Source organism: Rhincodon typus, unplaced genomic scaffold (genome assembly GCF_021869965.1).
Source record: "Rhincodon typus isolate 14 unplaced genomic scaffold, sRhiTyp1.1 hic_rhity00001759, whole genome shotgun sequence".
NCBI lineage: Eukaryota > Metazoa > Chordata > Chondrichthyes > Orectolobiformes > Rhincodontidae > Rhincodon > Rhincodon typus.
In genome coordinates, this window is record NW_025967397.1 from 7297 (window position 1) to 25000 (window position 17704).

At 38.7% G+C, this 17704-nt stretch overlaps 1 protein-coding gene across 1 annotated transcript; it reads right to left on the reverse strand.

Moving 5' to 3' along the window:
• Positions 1–891: 891 nt before the first annotated feature.
• Positions 892–16313, reverse strand: LOC109918821 (CLIP-associating protein 1-like; the record flags this gene model as incomplete). The annotated part of the gene is made up of 7 exons (XM_048592765.1): positions 892–954; positions 1226–1402; positions 6107–6156; positions 6442–6609; positions 11845–11922; positions 12451–12510; positions 16229–16313. Coding segments are annotated over 7 exons (681 nt in total), but the record flags the coding sequence as incomplete, so codon positions are not given.
• Between the last annotated feature and the right edge of the window lie 1391 nt (positions 16314–17704).

Genomic DNA, 17704 nt, shown 5'->3' on the forward strand with positions numbered 1-17704 from the left:
ATCCTTTTAGAATTTATTACAAAGAGAGAGATTGGAGTAAAAAATGTAAAACTCTACTGCAATCATACAAGAATTTTCTGAAACCGCACCTGGTGCAATGTGTACAGCTTGGTTTCCTTACCCAAGAAAGAATATACTTATCTCAGAGGGAGCGCAACTAAGGTTCATTGGACTGATCTCGGATGATAGTGTGTTCTATGAGGACAGGTTAAGTAGTGCAAGAAAGACGAGAGAAGATCTCATTGAAATATAGAAAATTCTTAAGAGTTTGTCAGTGTGGATCCAGAGGGAACGATTTCCCTGGCTGGGAAATCTGGAACACTGGGTAATAGTCTAAGGGGGGCAAAAAAAGCCATTTATGATGACATAGAAATATTTATTTACCAGGAGGCTGAGAATGTTCGGAATTCTCTAACCTAGAGGGATTATAGATAATAATTGTATATATTTAAGAGCGAGATCAATAAATTGCACCCTCTATAGGAATCAAGGAATATGGGAAAAGTTTGAAATGACTAAAAGAGTAGCAGATCAGCCATGATCATATTGAATAGCAGAGCAGGCTTGTAAGGCCAAATGACCTATTTCTGCTCTTTAAAGGATCCAACTCTATTCTAACATAGATAGAGCATTCGAATTTTAATTAATTCAATTACATTCTGCTACCCACAAACTATTTTTTCAGAGTACAATCTAAATGCAGCTTTATAATACTTGTCCATCTATTTAATGGCTTTCACATTGTCATATCATATTGGAGCTAAAACTGCTCAACATTATTTTGTTTGTGGCAAATTCCTAGAATTCCATCAGCCTTTTCTGTACATTAGCAACTGTGTTTTGTTCGGATAGCTAAAGTATCTCAAACCCATGGAGCATATTATGCTGTACTTCGTTCTTCTGACAACTCAACAGAAACTTCTATTTCAAAGTCGACCAATAGGTAAGCTTGTTCTAGTTGTTAAGCACAACACAAAAATAACTTAATTAGGCATGAGGTTCCACTTGTCTCTGGTCACCTGATTCAGAAACAGATCCTAATTAAAAACTATCCAAAAAAGGTGTCAACATTTCTAACTTAGATTGTGAACAGAGTTTTCAAATTCAGAATAGAACATCTCTTTCACTGCACTTAAAATCCTAGGTGACCCACAACGATGGTCCTATTACAGACTTGTGGTACGTAAGGCAGTTCAACAAAAAAAGATGTCATTGCACTTCTTACCTAGTGAAGCGTAGGACCCTGGAGGTAGGGCTGCCGCTGAGCTGAAATGTCCAGGTGTATTACTTGGAGTAGCAGTCAAGCGTGACTTGGCATTAGCAGCTGCATTCACATCAATATCACTGCGAGAACGTTGCAGGGATCCAGTGTTAGACACAGGCTTCACACTGACTGTTGAAGCTTTTGCACCAAATGGAAGAAACAAGGTATTAAACACTGGATATTAATCTCAAAGACACATTTCATACAAGTAACAAAAACAGTAATTCTTTTCCTCCGAAAATAGGCATAAAAAAATGAAACCTAAGCCATTTACTACTTCAATCTGCCTTGCACAGAGCTACCTTCAATGCCTCTGGATGATTTATGGACGGAAGGCTGAACCTGAAATCTGCCATGCTACAAAACAACCCTCTATTCACAACAATTGCCAATTAAATGAACTAACAAACTACTCAAAGACTTGATCCCACAAGATAGGCTTTTATTCAGCTGTATCTTTGATCCATTTGACCTCAGGCTTCCAGGATAACAACCATAAGATAATGACATAATCAGGGGACTTTTTAAAATGAGCTGCAAGCTAACTTTGTTCCTGGCAACAAGGTCAGCTGTTAATCATAAGCTGTATAAAGAACTACTACCAGGCACTTGTCTACAACATTAAAACAGTCCCACTGCCCAACTATATCTTGGTGCTGGTGTTTTTTTTTCTCTACAATTATCTTAAATGCCTCACACTTCTCAAAGTTTAAAAAAAGTTAAATGACCCATCATCATTCATCCTTTGCATATGAGGATGAGCATCATTTCCCTCTAGGTCCGAATAATTTCCATGTTACAATTACCAGCATTCTTTTATCTTTATTCTTTCGCAGGATATGGGCATCTTCAGCAAGTTCAGCATTTGACCCCCCATCATCAGTTGACCCTTAAACAGGATAATTTGCTCAGCCATTTCAGACAGCTGTTAAATACTTAAATGCTTTTTATGGGGGAGTGGCTTACCTAGACCAGGTAAGGGTGACAGATTCCCTAAAAGACGGTAGTGAACGAGAGGAGTTTTCACAATAATTTGAAGATAGTTCCACGTTCACTTTTACTGGGACTAGCTTTCAACTCCAGATTCAATATAATTTAAATGGTGGGATTTGAATCAGTATGCTTAAAGTACTGGTCTGGGCCTCTAGATTATGAATCCAGTAACATTATCCCTACACTACCAGCCTCCTTTAATGCCTGTTACAGCCACAGTTTAAGCAAAACACTGTATATGTTCAACACTGACCTTTGATTTATAAACTTAAACAAGCAACCTGCTTCAGTATCATGTTCACTTCTATCTCCAACTTGTGTGTGTCACTTGTGTATAGCATTTTTTGCCCAATACAGTATGTTTTGGGTTCAAGTCCCATTACAGAGACACAAGCACTAAAATCTAGGTTATTACGCCAGTTCAGCCCCTATGGGGTCCTGCCATTTGTGTGATGTGTTAATCCAAGGCCTCACAGACTCTCTAACATAAGCATGAATATCTCATTGCAGTATTTCAAAGAAGAGTATGGAAGTTATTCATGACATCCTGGCTGATGTAAAAAGAGGAAGTGCTGGAGAAACTCAGCAGTAGTGGCAGCATCTGTGCAGAGGAAAATAGAATTAACATCGAGTCCAATATGGCTCCTCTTTGGAACTTGAAGTGCCATACAGGTCTCAAATCTTCAGCTCTATTTCTCTCTCCACAGATTCTGCCACATTTGCCGAGTGACTCCAGCACTTCCTGTTTTTAGTTCATATCTCCAGCATCCAAATTACACTGCTTTTATTTCAGTGCCCTAGTCAATATCAGAAAAACAGATTGTCTGGTCTATATGACACTACTGATCGAAGGAACTCACCAAGCACGATCTGACTGCTACATTTCCTACATTACAACAGTGACTCTGCTTCAAAAATATTTAACTGGAATACAGCGGTTTGGGCATCGTGTAATTTTGAAAGGCACTACATAAGTGCAGTGTTTCTGTTCTCATTGTTTGGGTATAATGAGCAGTAAATCATATGGCAACTCCAAGTCTGTCTGAACTTCCCTTCAAGTTTTAGCATTACTTTATTTCGAGGCACATCATTTTTCACTTGTCTACACTGAACGCAATACCAGATTGAACAATTTACAACTTTACAAGATCTTTGTCTACCAAGCTCATAAGAAATAGGAACAGGAGCCGGAGCAGGCCATTCAGCCCTCTAGCCTGCTCTGCAATTCAACAGGATCGTGGCTAATCTGACATTCCATACATCCGTTTTGCTGACAAACCCTCAATTCCCTTAATGATCAAGAATTTGTCTCAACCTTAAATATACACAAGGACTCAGACCCCACATGTCTGTGGCAAGAATTTCCAAAGACACACAACCTTCCGAAGACATGCTTCCTCATCTCAGTCTTAAATCAGTGCTCCTTTATTCTGAGACTCTGCCCTTTGATCCTACACTCTCCCACGAGGGGAAACATCTTCTAAACATTTTCCCTGTCAAGCCCTTTAAGAATCCGACATGCTTCAATGAGATCACCACTCATTCCTCTAAACTCCAGTCAGTAGAGTCTCCAACATGTTTAGCCTATGCTCATAAGACAATCTCTCCATACCAGGGTTCATCCTAGGTGAATCTTCTCTGAACTGCCTCCAAATGAAATGATGTCTTTCCTGAAATAAAGGGACCAAAACTGCTCTCAGTACTCCAGATGGGGTCTCCCCAACACCTTGTACAGATGCAGTAAGGTTTCCCATTCTTGTACTCCAACCCCCTTGAAATAAGGGCCAACATTCCACCAGCCTTCCCGATTACCTGCTGCACCTATCTGCTAGCTTTCTGTGTTTTGTGTTACAAGAATGTTTCCAGGACTGGAGGGCTTGAGTTAGAGGGAGAGGCTGAATAGGCTGGAGCTTTTTCCCTGGACTGTCAGAGGCTAAGGGGTGACCGTACAGAGATTATAAAATCACCAGGGCCATGGATAGGATGAATAGCCAAGGACCTTTATCCTAGGGTGGAGGAGTTCAAAACTAGGGGGCATAAGTTTGAGGTGATTTTAAAAAGGATCTGAGGGGTAACTTTTTCACACTGAGAGTGGTGCATGGATGGAATGAGCTGCCAGAGGAAGTGGTGGTGGCGAGTGCAATTACAACATTTAAAACTCATTTGGATGGGTACATGAATAGGAAGAGTTAAGACGGATGTGGGCCAAATGCTGGCAAATTTGACTAGGTCAGGTTGGGACATCTGGTCAGCACTGACAAGTTAGACCAAAAGGTCTGTTTAAGTGCTGTATGACTCTCTAAGTACCCCAGGTGCCTCTGTGTTGCAACCCAATGTATTTTTTTCCCCCCCATTTAAATAATATTCTGTTCTTCCAAAATGAACAACTTCACATTTTCCCACTTTATACACTATTTGCGAACTTGTTACACACTCAGTTAAGCTATCAATATCTTTCCATAAACTATTAGTATCCCACTCATTACCTGCCTTTCCACCTATTTTGTAATTTGCAAAGTTGGCTACAGTACATTCACTTCCTTCCTCCAAGTCATTAATATATTATATACAGTTGCAGTCCCAGCACTGACCTCTATGGAACACCACTAGTCACAGATTGCCAACCTGAAAAAGAACCCTTTCTCCCCACTCACTCTTTTCTGTCCATTAGCCAATTTTCTATCCACGCCTATATATTACCTCTGACACCATAAGCTCTTAGGACTTAACCTTTTGTGAAAAGAAAACCTCGATTTTATCAGAAACCTTGCCCTTGCACTGTGAAACACAAACACACATCCATTCTAACAGTTAGTGCAGTCACGAGAAAATGTTTCATTATTTTACACTTACAGTAATTTACAGAGATATAAAAGGGTCAAATTAAATTAAACTATTACGACAAGAAAATTGAATTAACAACTCTAATTAAGGGGAAGTGTTTGATCCCAAAGAGAATGCAAGATGTGAATACTATGTTTTGCATGCACGTATAGAGGATTTCCAGATAAAACAGAGGGCGGTGAGGTGGGCCTGTGTATTAGATCAAGCAAAAAAAATAGTACTTGCTTTTAGGCAGTCAATCAGTAATTTTTCTGACAACATGAAAACTTGGGGTGTTTCATTTTGAGATAGGAAACAGCCAGAAGAGACAGATAGTCAGGGACTTTATCTGACAGTGTGAAAATTAAAAAGTGCTTTGTCTCAAGGGAGGAAGAGGCTTTGCAGTTCATGAATGGGAATCCAAAATCAATAAGAAGTTGTCTGATCTTTCTGATAAGTGCAACTTTTATGTCTTTTCTTTGCTTAAACAGCCTTTAGCTTTTGAGTGTATGATCTCCTTTGATAACAAAGTTTTACATTATTTTTTAAACTTGGTGGCTTAGTCTAACCTGACAACATATCTAATGTCAAGCTTGAAACAATTATACCACTCAGTTTGAAGGGGTTAACACAAAACTTTTAATTGGACCAGTTCAACCAAATTGAACTGTTCTAAACTGTCCCCTAAAGGTGACTCATGCAAGTTGGGAGGATATCTGAATCAATCTTAAAGTTGTTGGCAGGACCTGAAAATATCCAGCACATCACTGGGAGGAAATCCTAGCTTTCACAAATTATTGTCAAACTAGAAATCCATGAAGAGTGAGCAATGGATTGGGGACAGAATGGGAACTATGAAGGCAACTTTTTTTTGGGTGGGTGTTGGGGGGGAACATGAAAATCATTTTCCTCAAAAGCAAGTTGTGGTTTGGAATGATTGCTTCCATTGTTTCAGATACCACGCCAGTTCATTTTATGCTGATTGATGAAAATTTAAAAAAAAACAAAAACAGGGTCCCCTCTTACCTCGTGATACAGTGCTTCCAGTAGGACTGCGCTTTGTAGACAGGGGGCGACTAGAAAAAGACACATATTACAATCAAGTCCAATAGGTTCAACATACTAATACGATATATAACTCTTGCCCATTCTAAGATACAGAATTCAAATTCCACTAAGTGAACAACACAATGTGAGTTGACAAAATATCATCCCACTTGTTCATAATTACGCAAATAAGAAGTAATTTAACTTGTACCAAATTAGCCAACATTATAAGAACAGCTAAAGTAAACAAATTGCAGACACAGCTATAATATTGTACTGTTAAGCTTAGAATTCAAGTATACCATAGTTCTTACTTTAGGCTTTCTTGTGAGCTGGATGATGAGCGATCAGATTGTGGCAAGGAAACAATGCTGTCTGAGTTTTTCAAATGAGACTGGAGAGGTTTCTGATAGGCAGGTTCCAATGAATTAAACAATATTTCAGCTTCTCTACTGAAGTGACTGTGAAAATCCCAATATACTCTAAAAAATGAAAAGCAGGTGAATACTGAATCAGCATATACTGCAATAAAAACAAAGTGCTAGAACATCTCAGCAGGTCAGGCAGCATCTGTGGAGATAGGAACAGACTTAACATTTCAGGTTGTTGATCTTTCATTAGAACTTAAAATTTAGGGACCAATCATAAGGAGTAGAAGTCAAAATAGGTCAGTCAGTCCATTGGGCTTGCTCTGCAAGAGTGGTAGATGTACTGACAATATAGATACAATATATTTGAGCAAGATTGGCTGGGACAAGGACAAAGGAAGGTGTGTGATTGGGTGGAATACATAAAAGATTGAATAACAGAAGTTAGTTTTACAGGACCACACAGAAAGGCCAAAACATGATGAGGCAAGAAGAGAGTCAGAGAAACAAAGTATTTGCCTAAGCAGGCATGTTGCTGTCGGACAGCAAAAAAGAAGAAAAACCAAAATATGCAAAAGGAAAAAAGGACCTGGCTCGTGCTTGAAGCTGTCAAACTCAACGTAGTATCAAGAAGGCTATAAAACGTCAGCATATAGTCTACATATCGAAGTGACAATTACATATCAAATAAAACATCAGTTTAGGAAAGATCAGATAGCAATAAATTTTTTAGCCAAAAAGCTGCAGCCAACAGTTTTTACATTAGTTCTATAAACAAACTCCCATTGTGGAGAATTCTAGCTCTTTGACAAAAAGAAAAACAACTATATAGGATGCGTTAATGAGCTTCCTCTTGGCATGAGATACACAACCACACTTGTTATTTGCCAAATTATAAGGATCCAACTTGCCTGTGGCAATAAAGCGAAGGAGAGAATCTTTAGCACAGGAGTCATCTAGAAGGCTCCTGCAGGCTGTCTCATTGCTAACAACCATCACATTGCCAGAAGTAGGGAGATAACCACCTCCCTGCTCTCTTGGGTGGGTAGTGGTGCACATCAGTAAATGGAGAAATGATTTACTTTTTTTAAAAAGTGGACAAAAACATGAACAGAAATACATAAACTAATTCAACACAAGTTTGAGAAGTAGAACTGTTTATTCAAAAACACAATGTCATTTACTGATTTTCAGATCTCTACAACATAAATGTCTTAGATCTGAAGATGTAGAATCCATAAGGGTGGAGATAGGAAATAACAAGGGGAAGACAACACAGTGGCAGGAGTAGTCTATAGGCTGTTCAATAATAGTTATGTGATAGGACCGCACATAAATCGTGAAAAAGACAGTACATTTATCTTGACTGATTTTAATCTTCAAGTAGATTGGGAAAGTCAGATTGGCAAAAGTGGCCATGAAGAAGAATTCAGAGTGTATTCAGGACAGTTCCCATGAACAATGCCTGTGGATCCAACCAGAGAACAGGCTATTTTAGATCTGGTGATATGTAATATGACAGGTTTAATAAATGATCTGACAGCAAATTATCTCCAAGAAAACAGTGACCATAACATGGTAGAATTTAACATATAGTTTGAGGGGGAAATAACTTTGGTCAGAAACACTATGCCCAACTTAACTGAGGGAAATTACAGAAGAACGAGGTCAAAACTAGCTACAGTGGACTTGGAAAAACGTTTAGCAGCAAAGATGGATGAGAACCAATGGCAGATATTAAAGAAAACAGTTCAGGTCTCACAACAAACATATCCCAGTGAGAAAGGATTCGAAGAAGGAAATAAGCAAACCACGGATAACCAGGGATGTTAAGGATAGCATCAAACTGAAAGGGAAAACATACAATGTAGCAAAGATTCATGATAAGTCAGAGGCAAAAAACAGAAATCACTGGAGAAACCCAGCAGGTCTGGTGGCATCTGTGGGGGAGAAAGAGTTAACATTTTGAGTCCGGTGACTCGTCATTAGTCTGACAGAGTGTCACTGGACTTGAAACGTTAACTCTTCTTTCTCCCTACAGTTGCTGCCAGACCTGCTGGGTTTGTCCAACAATTTCTATTTTGGTTTCACATCTCCAGCATCAGCAGTTTTTAGTTTTATCATTGTAAGTCAGAGAAGTGGGCGACTTTTAAAAACCAAAAATTATGGTTCAAGCAAATTATAAAGGGAAAAAATAAGCTTTGAGGACAAACTTGCAAATAATAAGACAATCAGCAAGAGATTCTTTAAATATATAATTTGGAAGACAGAGGCCAAAAGTAAACGCATAACCTTTAGAGAATGAGGCTGTAGATATAATAATGAGGAACCAGGAAATGGCAGAGGATTTGAATAAATATCCTGCACCAGTCTTCATGGCAGAAGACACTAATAGGATTCCAAAAATATTGAATAATCACGGGCAAAAGGGGGAAAAGAAATAAACAAACACTCACAACTCAATGGAGGTAAAGTATTAAGAAAACTAATGGGGCTAAAGACCAATTAGTACCCCGGACATGATGGGATGCAATGTAGATTATTAAAGTAAGTAGCAACAAAGACAGTGGATGCATTGTTAGTAATCTTTCAAGAATCCTTAGATTCTGACAAAGTGCCAGAGAATTGGAAAACCGACAATGTATCACCTTTATTCAAAAAAGGAGAAATAAAAACAGGCAATCACAGGGCAGTTAGCTTAACATCTGTTATTCTGAAAATGTTACAGCCTTTCATTTAGAAATATACAACATAATCAAGCAGAGTTAGCATGGCTTCATGAAGGAGAAACATCACGCCTGATAAATTTAATTAGAATTCTTGGTCGAGGTAACAAGCAGGATAAAGGGGAAGCCATGGATGTAATATATTTAGATTTCCAGATGACGCACAGCACATTAGGCTCCTTACTAAGTTAAGAGCTCCAAGTGTGAGAAGTAACGGATAGAGGATTGAATAACTAAAAGAAAACAGATAGTTGGGATAAGGTGAACTTTTTCAGGATAGCAACCTGAAATGAGTGGAGTGCCACAGGGATCAGAGCTGGGACCATATGATTTACAACATATATTAATGACTTGTATGAGGAAAGTGAATGTAATTTAGCCAGGATGACACAAAAATAGGTTGGAGGGCAAGTGCTGAAGATGCCACACAAAGTCTGCAGAGGGATTATGAACAGGTTTCACGAGTAGGTTAAAAACTTGGCAGATGGAATATAATGTGGGAAAAAGTGAGGGTATGCCCTTTGGCAGGAAGAATAAAGGAACTGAATATTATTTAAAAGAAGAAAAAAAATGCAGAAAGCTACATCACAAAACAATTTGGTAATCCTGTGCATGTATCATAAAAAGCTGGCATACAAGTTCAGAAGGCAATAAGGATAAGGCAAGTGGAATGTTGGCCCCTTGGTTTCAAGAAGAATGGAAGAGAACAAAAATGGGGAAGTCTTGCTAAAACTATACAGAGCATTCGACCGACACACCTCGAATACCATGAACAGTTTGGTCCCCTTAACTAAGGGAAGATATACTGCAGGCAATCAAGAGTAGGTTCATTAAGTTAATCCCAGGTATACTAACACAGAAACAGAAAGTGGGAGGAATAGGCCCTTCATCTCTCGGAGCCTGTTCCACCATTCAATATGACAGGAATGGAGGGTTTGAGTTACATAGATAGGCTGAAATGTTTTCCACTGGAGTACAGGAGGTTCAGGTGAAAGAAGAAAGATTTAAAAGGGACCTGAGGGGCAAATTTTTTCATGCAGTGGATGGTCCATATGTAAAATGAACTGCGAAGGAAGTGGTAGATGCAGGTACAGTTACAACATTTAAAAGACATTTGGACAGATACATGAATAGGAAACGTTTAGAGGGGTACGGGCGAAACGCAGGCACATGGGACTAGTTTAGTTTGGGAAACTAAGTCAGCATGGATGAGTTGGACCAAGGGTCTGTTTTCGCGCTGTATGACTATGGCTCAAATTTGACACACGTTCAAACCCTTGGCAAGCTACCTAACTCACTTTAGAAACTGGTTTTTCATTAGGTTGTTGCCAGGTCACGTAGTGTAACTGTCAATCCAGTCCACCTGCTGGACCAAAAAGCAGATATACTGGGCCCCATTTTCAGAAGTCGGGTTTGTGGAGCTGGGATTTCCTCCACCCTGACCAGAAAACCAGGGCCCCAGAGCGGGTTCCCTCACTTCTCCATCTCTATATCTAATTTGTGAGATTTTAAAACGAGAACAAAGTTCTCACAAATCTAAGCAAGTCTGACAGCGGTTTTGGAGAGAGAAATAAAGGTAACATATCACGTCTTTTTTTGAAGAACAGTCAAATTAGACTTGAAATATTACCTTTAAATCTGTCCCAGGATCCCGTGATCTGTAGTACTTTGCCTACATCGCATTGTAAGTTTTTGAATCCTGTCTGCTGATTGCAACTACTTCAGATGCTGCACGCAATGCTTTTAGATTTTGGAAAAAAGTTTAACCGCCATGAAGTCTCCAGAGGAATAGACAAATTATCCATCTGCATCCTTAAACTGCCTTAAGACAGGAAGCATCAGGACCTTTAACTGAAAGCAGTAGGCTGACTAAACTCAGCCTGAATGCTGCAAAGTCACCAACCTCCACAAACTTTTCCCTGAATACCTCCTTAATTTTAATGGACTCTAATCTGCTTAATTTAACCTTCCCTACTGCATAATCTCTGTGTGTGCACGCAGAACTCAAAATATTTTATTATTTGTACCTTCACTTGGTTATTCCAATAACAACTCTCCTATGTTTACTGAAGTCTCAAAAAACCTTCCTGACTGTGTTCTTTATCATTCAGCACGCATAGAAGTGCAGTATTGGCAAGTAGGTTAGTTTCAACAACAAAAATCTGTTATGATCAAATGAGGAGAGGGAAAAAAGGCAGCCTGATCAAGAAATTGGGATTTTGGATCTTAATCTTAGGTTAGTCAGAAGGTAATAGTTTGGACACATCTATGAAAACATCACAATCCCTAGTAAGTCTCTCCTGTATAACAAGAGAAGAAGAAACAAAACAGCACCAATATTTAAATACTTCTGAGCTATTCACAATGGTAATCAGCCTGCAGGACTAATCATGTCTGTGTTCCATATTTTCAATTCCTGGATATGTGCCTTAATCTCAGACAGAGATAACATTCTAAAACATAGGTAAAACAGAAGATAAATTTGAACAAAGTAGGAATAAAATGATCTATGTTGTTGGCAATTGTAATTCAATTTGTTCATGTTTGGATTTTAACAGACTAATGGCGAAGAAATCAAATGGATTTTATATACTGCAAAGATTCATACTGACAAACAACTTACTTTCGAGCTTCCAGTCTTGCTTCAGAATCTGCATCATGGATCCCTTTCTTTATTGTTTCAGCCAAAAGTGTTACATGTCTAACAAAACAGGAAAACAATATTATAACAAGACGCTCATCTGAAAACTAACATTTCATGTGTCCCACTTCATTAAGAAAATTATCATCCAGAATAAACCATCATTACATTTACGCTCAGGCAGCATAATCCCTCCCAACTTCAGTTTCATCTCCCACAGCTTCTGAAAACAAAATGAGGAAAATAAGCCTGAGAATACATTTTCAAAGGCTTTCCCTTGATTACTATGGAAACAGCATAGCTACCACATTCAATGATCTTCCCACTTGTGTTATTTAAACTTTTTAAAACTCCAAGTTGCCCACTAGTCTGAAGAATATATTTTTTCAATAATCTATTTGTCTGACAATAAGTACTTACAATTCTAATCATGACCAATGACTCTACTATTTAGTTACGTTCAGGTCTCATTTGCTTTGTTGTACGATGCAGTTCAAAAGGTTGCTTCCATTTTAATCTACATTTAGTCACAACCAAAAAATATTTACACCCTATTTCATAGAAAAACCCCTTGAACCGTTTACTTACTTTTCTAGTGAGTGTGTTTGCCATTCCAGAAGCAGCCGATCCAAAAATTCAAATGAACGCCTGTCCAACAAGTTGAATTTTGTGAATAATAGGAATATTGTCATGTGATAAAGTCATTACATAAACATTTCAAATAACTTTAATACATGTTCATCTTTTATTTTTGTAACATTTCAAAACTGAAATTGTTTATCATAGATTATGTTTCAGGTTATAGCCTGAGAATGAATAAGAATATCTCACACATTTGCTGTAATTGTATAACTTATGAGCATTTACTATTTAAATCCATTTAGAGACACGAATTATAATGCATGGAAACAGACGTTTCGTTCCAACCTGTCTAGGTCGACCATGTTCCCAAACTAGACCAGTCCCATTGCCTGCATCTGGCCCATATCCCTCCAAACATTTCCTATTCAGTACTTATCCAAATGACTTCTACATGTTGTAACTGTACCTGCATCCAACCACTACTTCTGGCAGTTCATTCTACACATGAACTACTCTGTAAAAACAAATCGTCCCTCAGTGTCTTTTAAAAAGCGGCCATTTTAAACCTTTCTTCTTGCACTTTAAAAATATGTCCCCTAGTTTTGAACTTCCCCACCAGAGGGAAAAAAACCCTTGCTATTCACCTTGTCTGACCCCTCATGACTTTATAAACCTCTATAAAGGTCAGCCCTCAACCTCCTACGCTCTAGTGAAAACAGTTCCAGTCTATCCAGCCTATTTTTATAACTTAAACCCCATTATATTAGCTAAAATGCAAAGTAACTACATTTTTCAATGTAACATTTCACCGCACACGAGGAAACCTAGTTCATTATTGATGTTGTATTCTGCAAGTTGCAGTGAAAAAGTATGAACTTTCCAATAAAGAAATAAAGTAGGCCTTCCACTTATATAGCACCTATTATGATCACAGGATGCCTCTTTGCATACAGGTCTGGGTGAGAAGACCAAGCAGAGACTCCGAGACCGTTTGTAGAGCATCTGCGCTCTGTATGCAACAAACGACAACACCTTCCGGTCGCCAACCATTTTAACTCCCTCTCCCACTCCCTGGGTGACATGTCCATCCTGGGTCCCCTCCAGTGTCACAGTGATGTCACTCGCAAACTGGAGAAGCAGCACCTCATATTCTGCTTCAGGAGCCTACAACCCAATGGCCTAAAATGGATTTCACCAGTTTTAAAATCTCCCTATCCCCCTGGCCTCATCCCATGTCCAACCTTGCCTTTCATCCCCGCCTCCTACACCTGACACAACCCCCACGACTCCCTACCTGCATTCACCTATCACCATCCCACCTACCTTTCCCAGCCACAACCCTCCTCTCTCTATGTCCGAGCTCCCTTCCCCCTCCCCATTTCTGAAGAAGGGTCCCGACCCGAAACAGCAACTTTCCTGCTCCTCTGATGCTGCATGGCTTGCTGTGTTCCTCCAGCTCCACACTGTGTTATCTGTGACTCCAGCATCTGAAGTTCAAGCTATCTCTGGATTACTATATGTTCCCTTGGTCTCCTCACAAGCTGGATGATACTAGAAGGGGTACAGAGAAGACCCTGAAACTGATTTCTAAATTGGAATATTTTTGATGAAGGTTGAGGAGAGAGTTGGAGGAATTTTTCAGATTCACTTTTTTCCATGATTGGTCTGTGATTTGAAACTTAATTTTCTGCCTCCTCCAAGTGTGGAACCTTGCCTGTATCTCTTCTTATGCTATGTAATTGTTGCATGATATACTTATGTTTGAACCTGTACCAGAAATTTGAAAATTTCTTTATACTTTTAAACATCTATGGCTTATATCTAAGGGGTCAAGAGGCAGAACACTGTTGACACATTGAAAGATTGAAATCATTATGCATATGACGCAACATCCACATAATAAACTTGAAGCTATTTTAATCTCCTCAGTATCAGCCTTCCCTTCAGTGGCATTCTGAATTAAATAGCTAGTCTTCCAATAGTGTGAACTGGTATGAAAGCCTTTCATGCAATGAAATTCAGCTCAGTGAAACAATTTGATCCAATCCATTATTTTAGTACTTAAGAGGTAAATGTAAAAGGTCAAAACTTGGAAATACAGTGGGAATATTTTTTTAAATGTTTAAATCATTAAAAGAATACTAGTGCAGAAAGTGAAAAACTCCATATTCACAGTTAGAAGAAAGAACAAATTGACATAAGAAATGTCTCGCACAGTAAAGTATCCCATGACAACACTGTGAACAAGATGATTCAACAAAAGGTAAATGGTACCAAGTTTCTCCACGAAGGCAAAGAAGATATGTTCTGCATCAGATGTTTGCAAATTATTCTCTATAATGGACACATTGCTCTGACAAATGGCCATCAGTTATATCACTTGAAAAATGAAGACTTGAATTAAACCTTTTCTGTGTGGTGTTTATGATTTGGAGTCTAATATCATGATGAAATAAATTGCACAAAAAGGGAAAACATTACTGTGAATGCAAATTTAAACAGATATCTAAATACAAAACTGGAACACTTCAGTTTCTTATTAAAAATTTTAGCTTTTATTAGAAGATTGACTTGAAGAAATTTGAGATTTATCAACAAATTAGCCAAAGGAAAGCATTTTCAATCCCACTCGTTATTTAATTCTGACAAGAATTAATAATAAGAATTGATCAAGGTCTTCAAATTCAAAAAGCAAATGCCTAATCACTAAAATCAGAGACAGAAGTTTGAAGATTCAAATGTCAACAAATTCTAAACCAATAAAATTTAACTTTATAAATTAAGAGCATAACTGGCATCCAGGAAGGCTGCTGATCCTTTCTCAACATAATGACAGCCAGCCAAAGACAGCCCTGACATCATGTGATCTGAACTCTCTGCTTGGAAATACATATTGCATAGTTGTAATCTTCCTATTGTAGTGGAGATTCTCTCCTTCATAAACATCATATTCATTTTAGTGTTTGAGGTCACATTTTATTATTTTTCTTGGGGTGAGTAAGTAATAAAATTCCTCTTTCTTTCACTCATGAAAACGTTGTAACTGTCTTCTAAATTTTGACGAATGAAATATTCCTGAACGCTAAAAAGAATTAAAAATATTTGTTGCAACCAAACAAAGATGTTTTATTATTTTAAAAAACACAACTCTCCTCTTCTATCTGGTCTTAGTCTGCAAAGGCTCTTCAAAATTAATAAGTGAATATGTAGCACAAGCCAATAAAATTGGATCTGTGCCCAAAATGGGCAGCAATGTGGCCTAGCAGCCAGAGAAGCAATCGAATCTAGTCTTGGATCTGACTTGCATAAAATGGTCAACCATCAGACAGTCTGTGGAGCTCACTGAGCAGAGATTGACCAATTCCATTTGGCTCCAAAGCCAAGGTGATCTGTAGGTAGATTTTGACAGGGATAGATAGGTAAAGCAGAGTTGATCAAGGCTGGGAATGGCAACAGCTTGGAGAATAATGTCAAGGCAGAATGATGGTGTGGCTAACCAAAACCTGAAACAACTGCGGAAAGACCTTCTGCCTATTCTGCACAATCTGCAGTAAATAAAGATTTAAATATGCAAGGTAGCTCACGTCTAAATGGCCAGTTGATCTGAACTCTTGAAGGTGGTCTCAACTGGCACTGAAATGAGTGGCACACAAGAACACAACCAACATGTAACTCTTTTATCCTTCACTCTTCGGCCCCAAAACGGTTGAAACCATGCTGGATTTTCCATTTCATCAGTACCACACAAACACAGTTAAGATACGCAACACAACTCGAAACCTACCTCCGCACTGCCACAGATTTCGATGCACAATTGCTCGAGATGATAGGTATTAATCGATGGAAGTGTGTATGCTGAAAAAGATTTTCTAAGATTAGACCCAATAAATAGCAAGCATTATTATAATTTTCCAGTGATTACTGGGAGACATATTCATGATAAAAAGTAAGGCTCAGCCAAATTTGTGAGCAAAGTGGCTCCCTTTCTAAATTCTAAACGTTAAAGCTACTGTACGCATTGTAATGAGAGTGTACAAAATGAACAATTATAATGCAACTACAAATCTGTACTTGTATCAAAGGAAAGCATACGCACTTAACTTCCATTCTGGTCTAAGAAACGTTAATCACGTAAATAATTTCTTGTCCGAATTACAAGGATAAAAATCAAAGCTGACCACAAATTAGATTTCAGGCGCACAATTTTTCTGCAAGCTACTGGACCTCACCGTCAAATTTAAACAGTGGCGAGCAGAAGCCAGCACTCCATAAGCAACACACAGTGTCACTCCAAATGTCCAATTAATGCCCAAAGGACAGGCTTAGAGTCCAGTTCAGGATAGTGAGTCAGCTCTCAAAGTTCGAAAGCCTTGAAGAATCTCTCTAGTTTAAAAGCAGTAATGGGATGTTATAATAGATAAGCTTCAAAATGGAGGCAGGCTCTCAAACTTTTTAAAACTAAACAAGAAAGAAGAGAGGCCTTTGGAACTGGGTCACTATTGTGGAGACTATGGAGGAAAGGTCACACCACATGACAGCCAGTGGCTACTTTCAAACCCAAATTTGTGGGCAGGTTGGGAATGCCTCAAACCTGATGAGAAACACCGGTCCCCAAGTCTGCTGCTGGGGTGCCAACTCGGGTATCAAAACCACCCCCGCTGCCTCCAGGAAGCTCCAGGAGCTGACTTGAAAATTCCATTAGGCCTCTGACAACAGATCCTAAAAGGCCCAACAGCAACTCAATTGGGTGAGCCGCCCTGCCAACACCACCCACATCCATTCCACTTTTCAGAAAATGGAGTAAACAGCCCACAGGTGGAATGGAGAAATCCACTGCTAACATGAAATTCCTTGCTCACACGCCTGTGTTCCCACTCCTCATAGGAGCTAAAAATCCAGGCTGAGTGAAGTTATTTGAAAGCCTTAATTTCAAATTGGTACCTATCTCTACATAATCCTCACCTTTCTATCTTGGACGTGGTTTACCACCATTCCATTTTTAGCAATAAAAAGGCTAATCACAGGACATTATTAAAACATAATTAATAACAAAAGCATAACTTTAAGATGGAATTAGATTAAATTCCTGCTGGCAAGCAAATTTTGATTCTAGGTGCAGGTGGGAACGTAGAATTTAGAACACAGAGATCAGACCCAAAAGGGCTGAATAGCCTACTTCTGCTTCTTTTAAGAAGCATGACTAGCACATAACTGCATACCACATCTTCAGTGACCAGCAGCAGATTCTATATCAAATCTG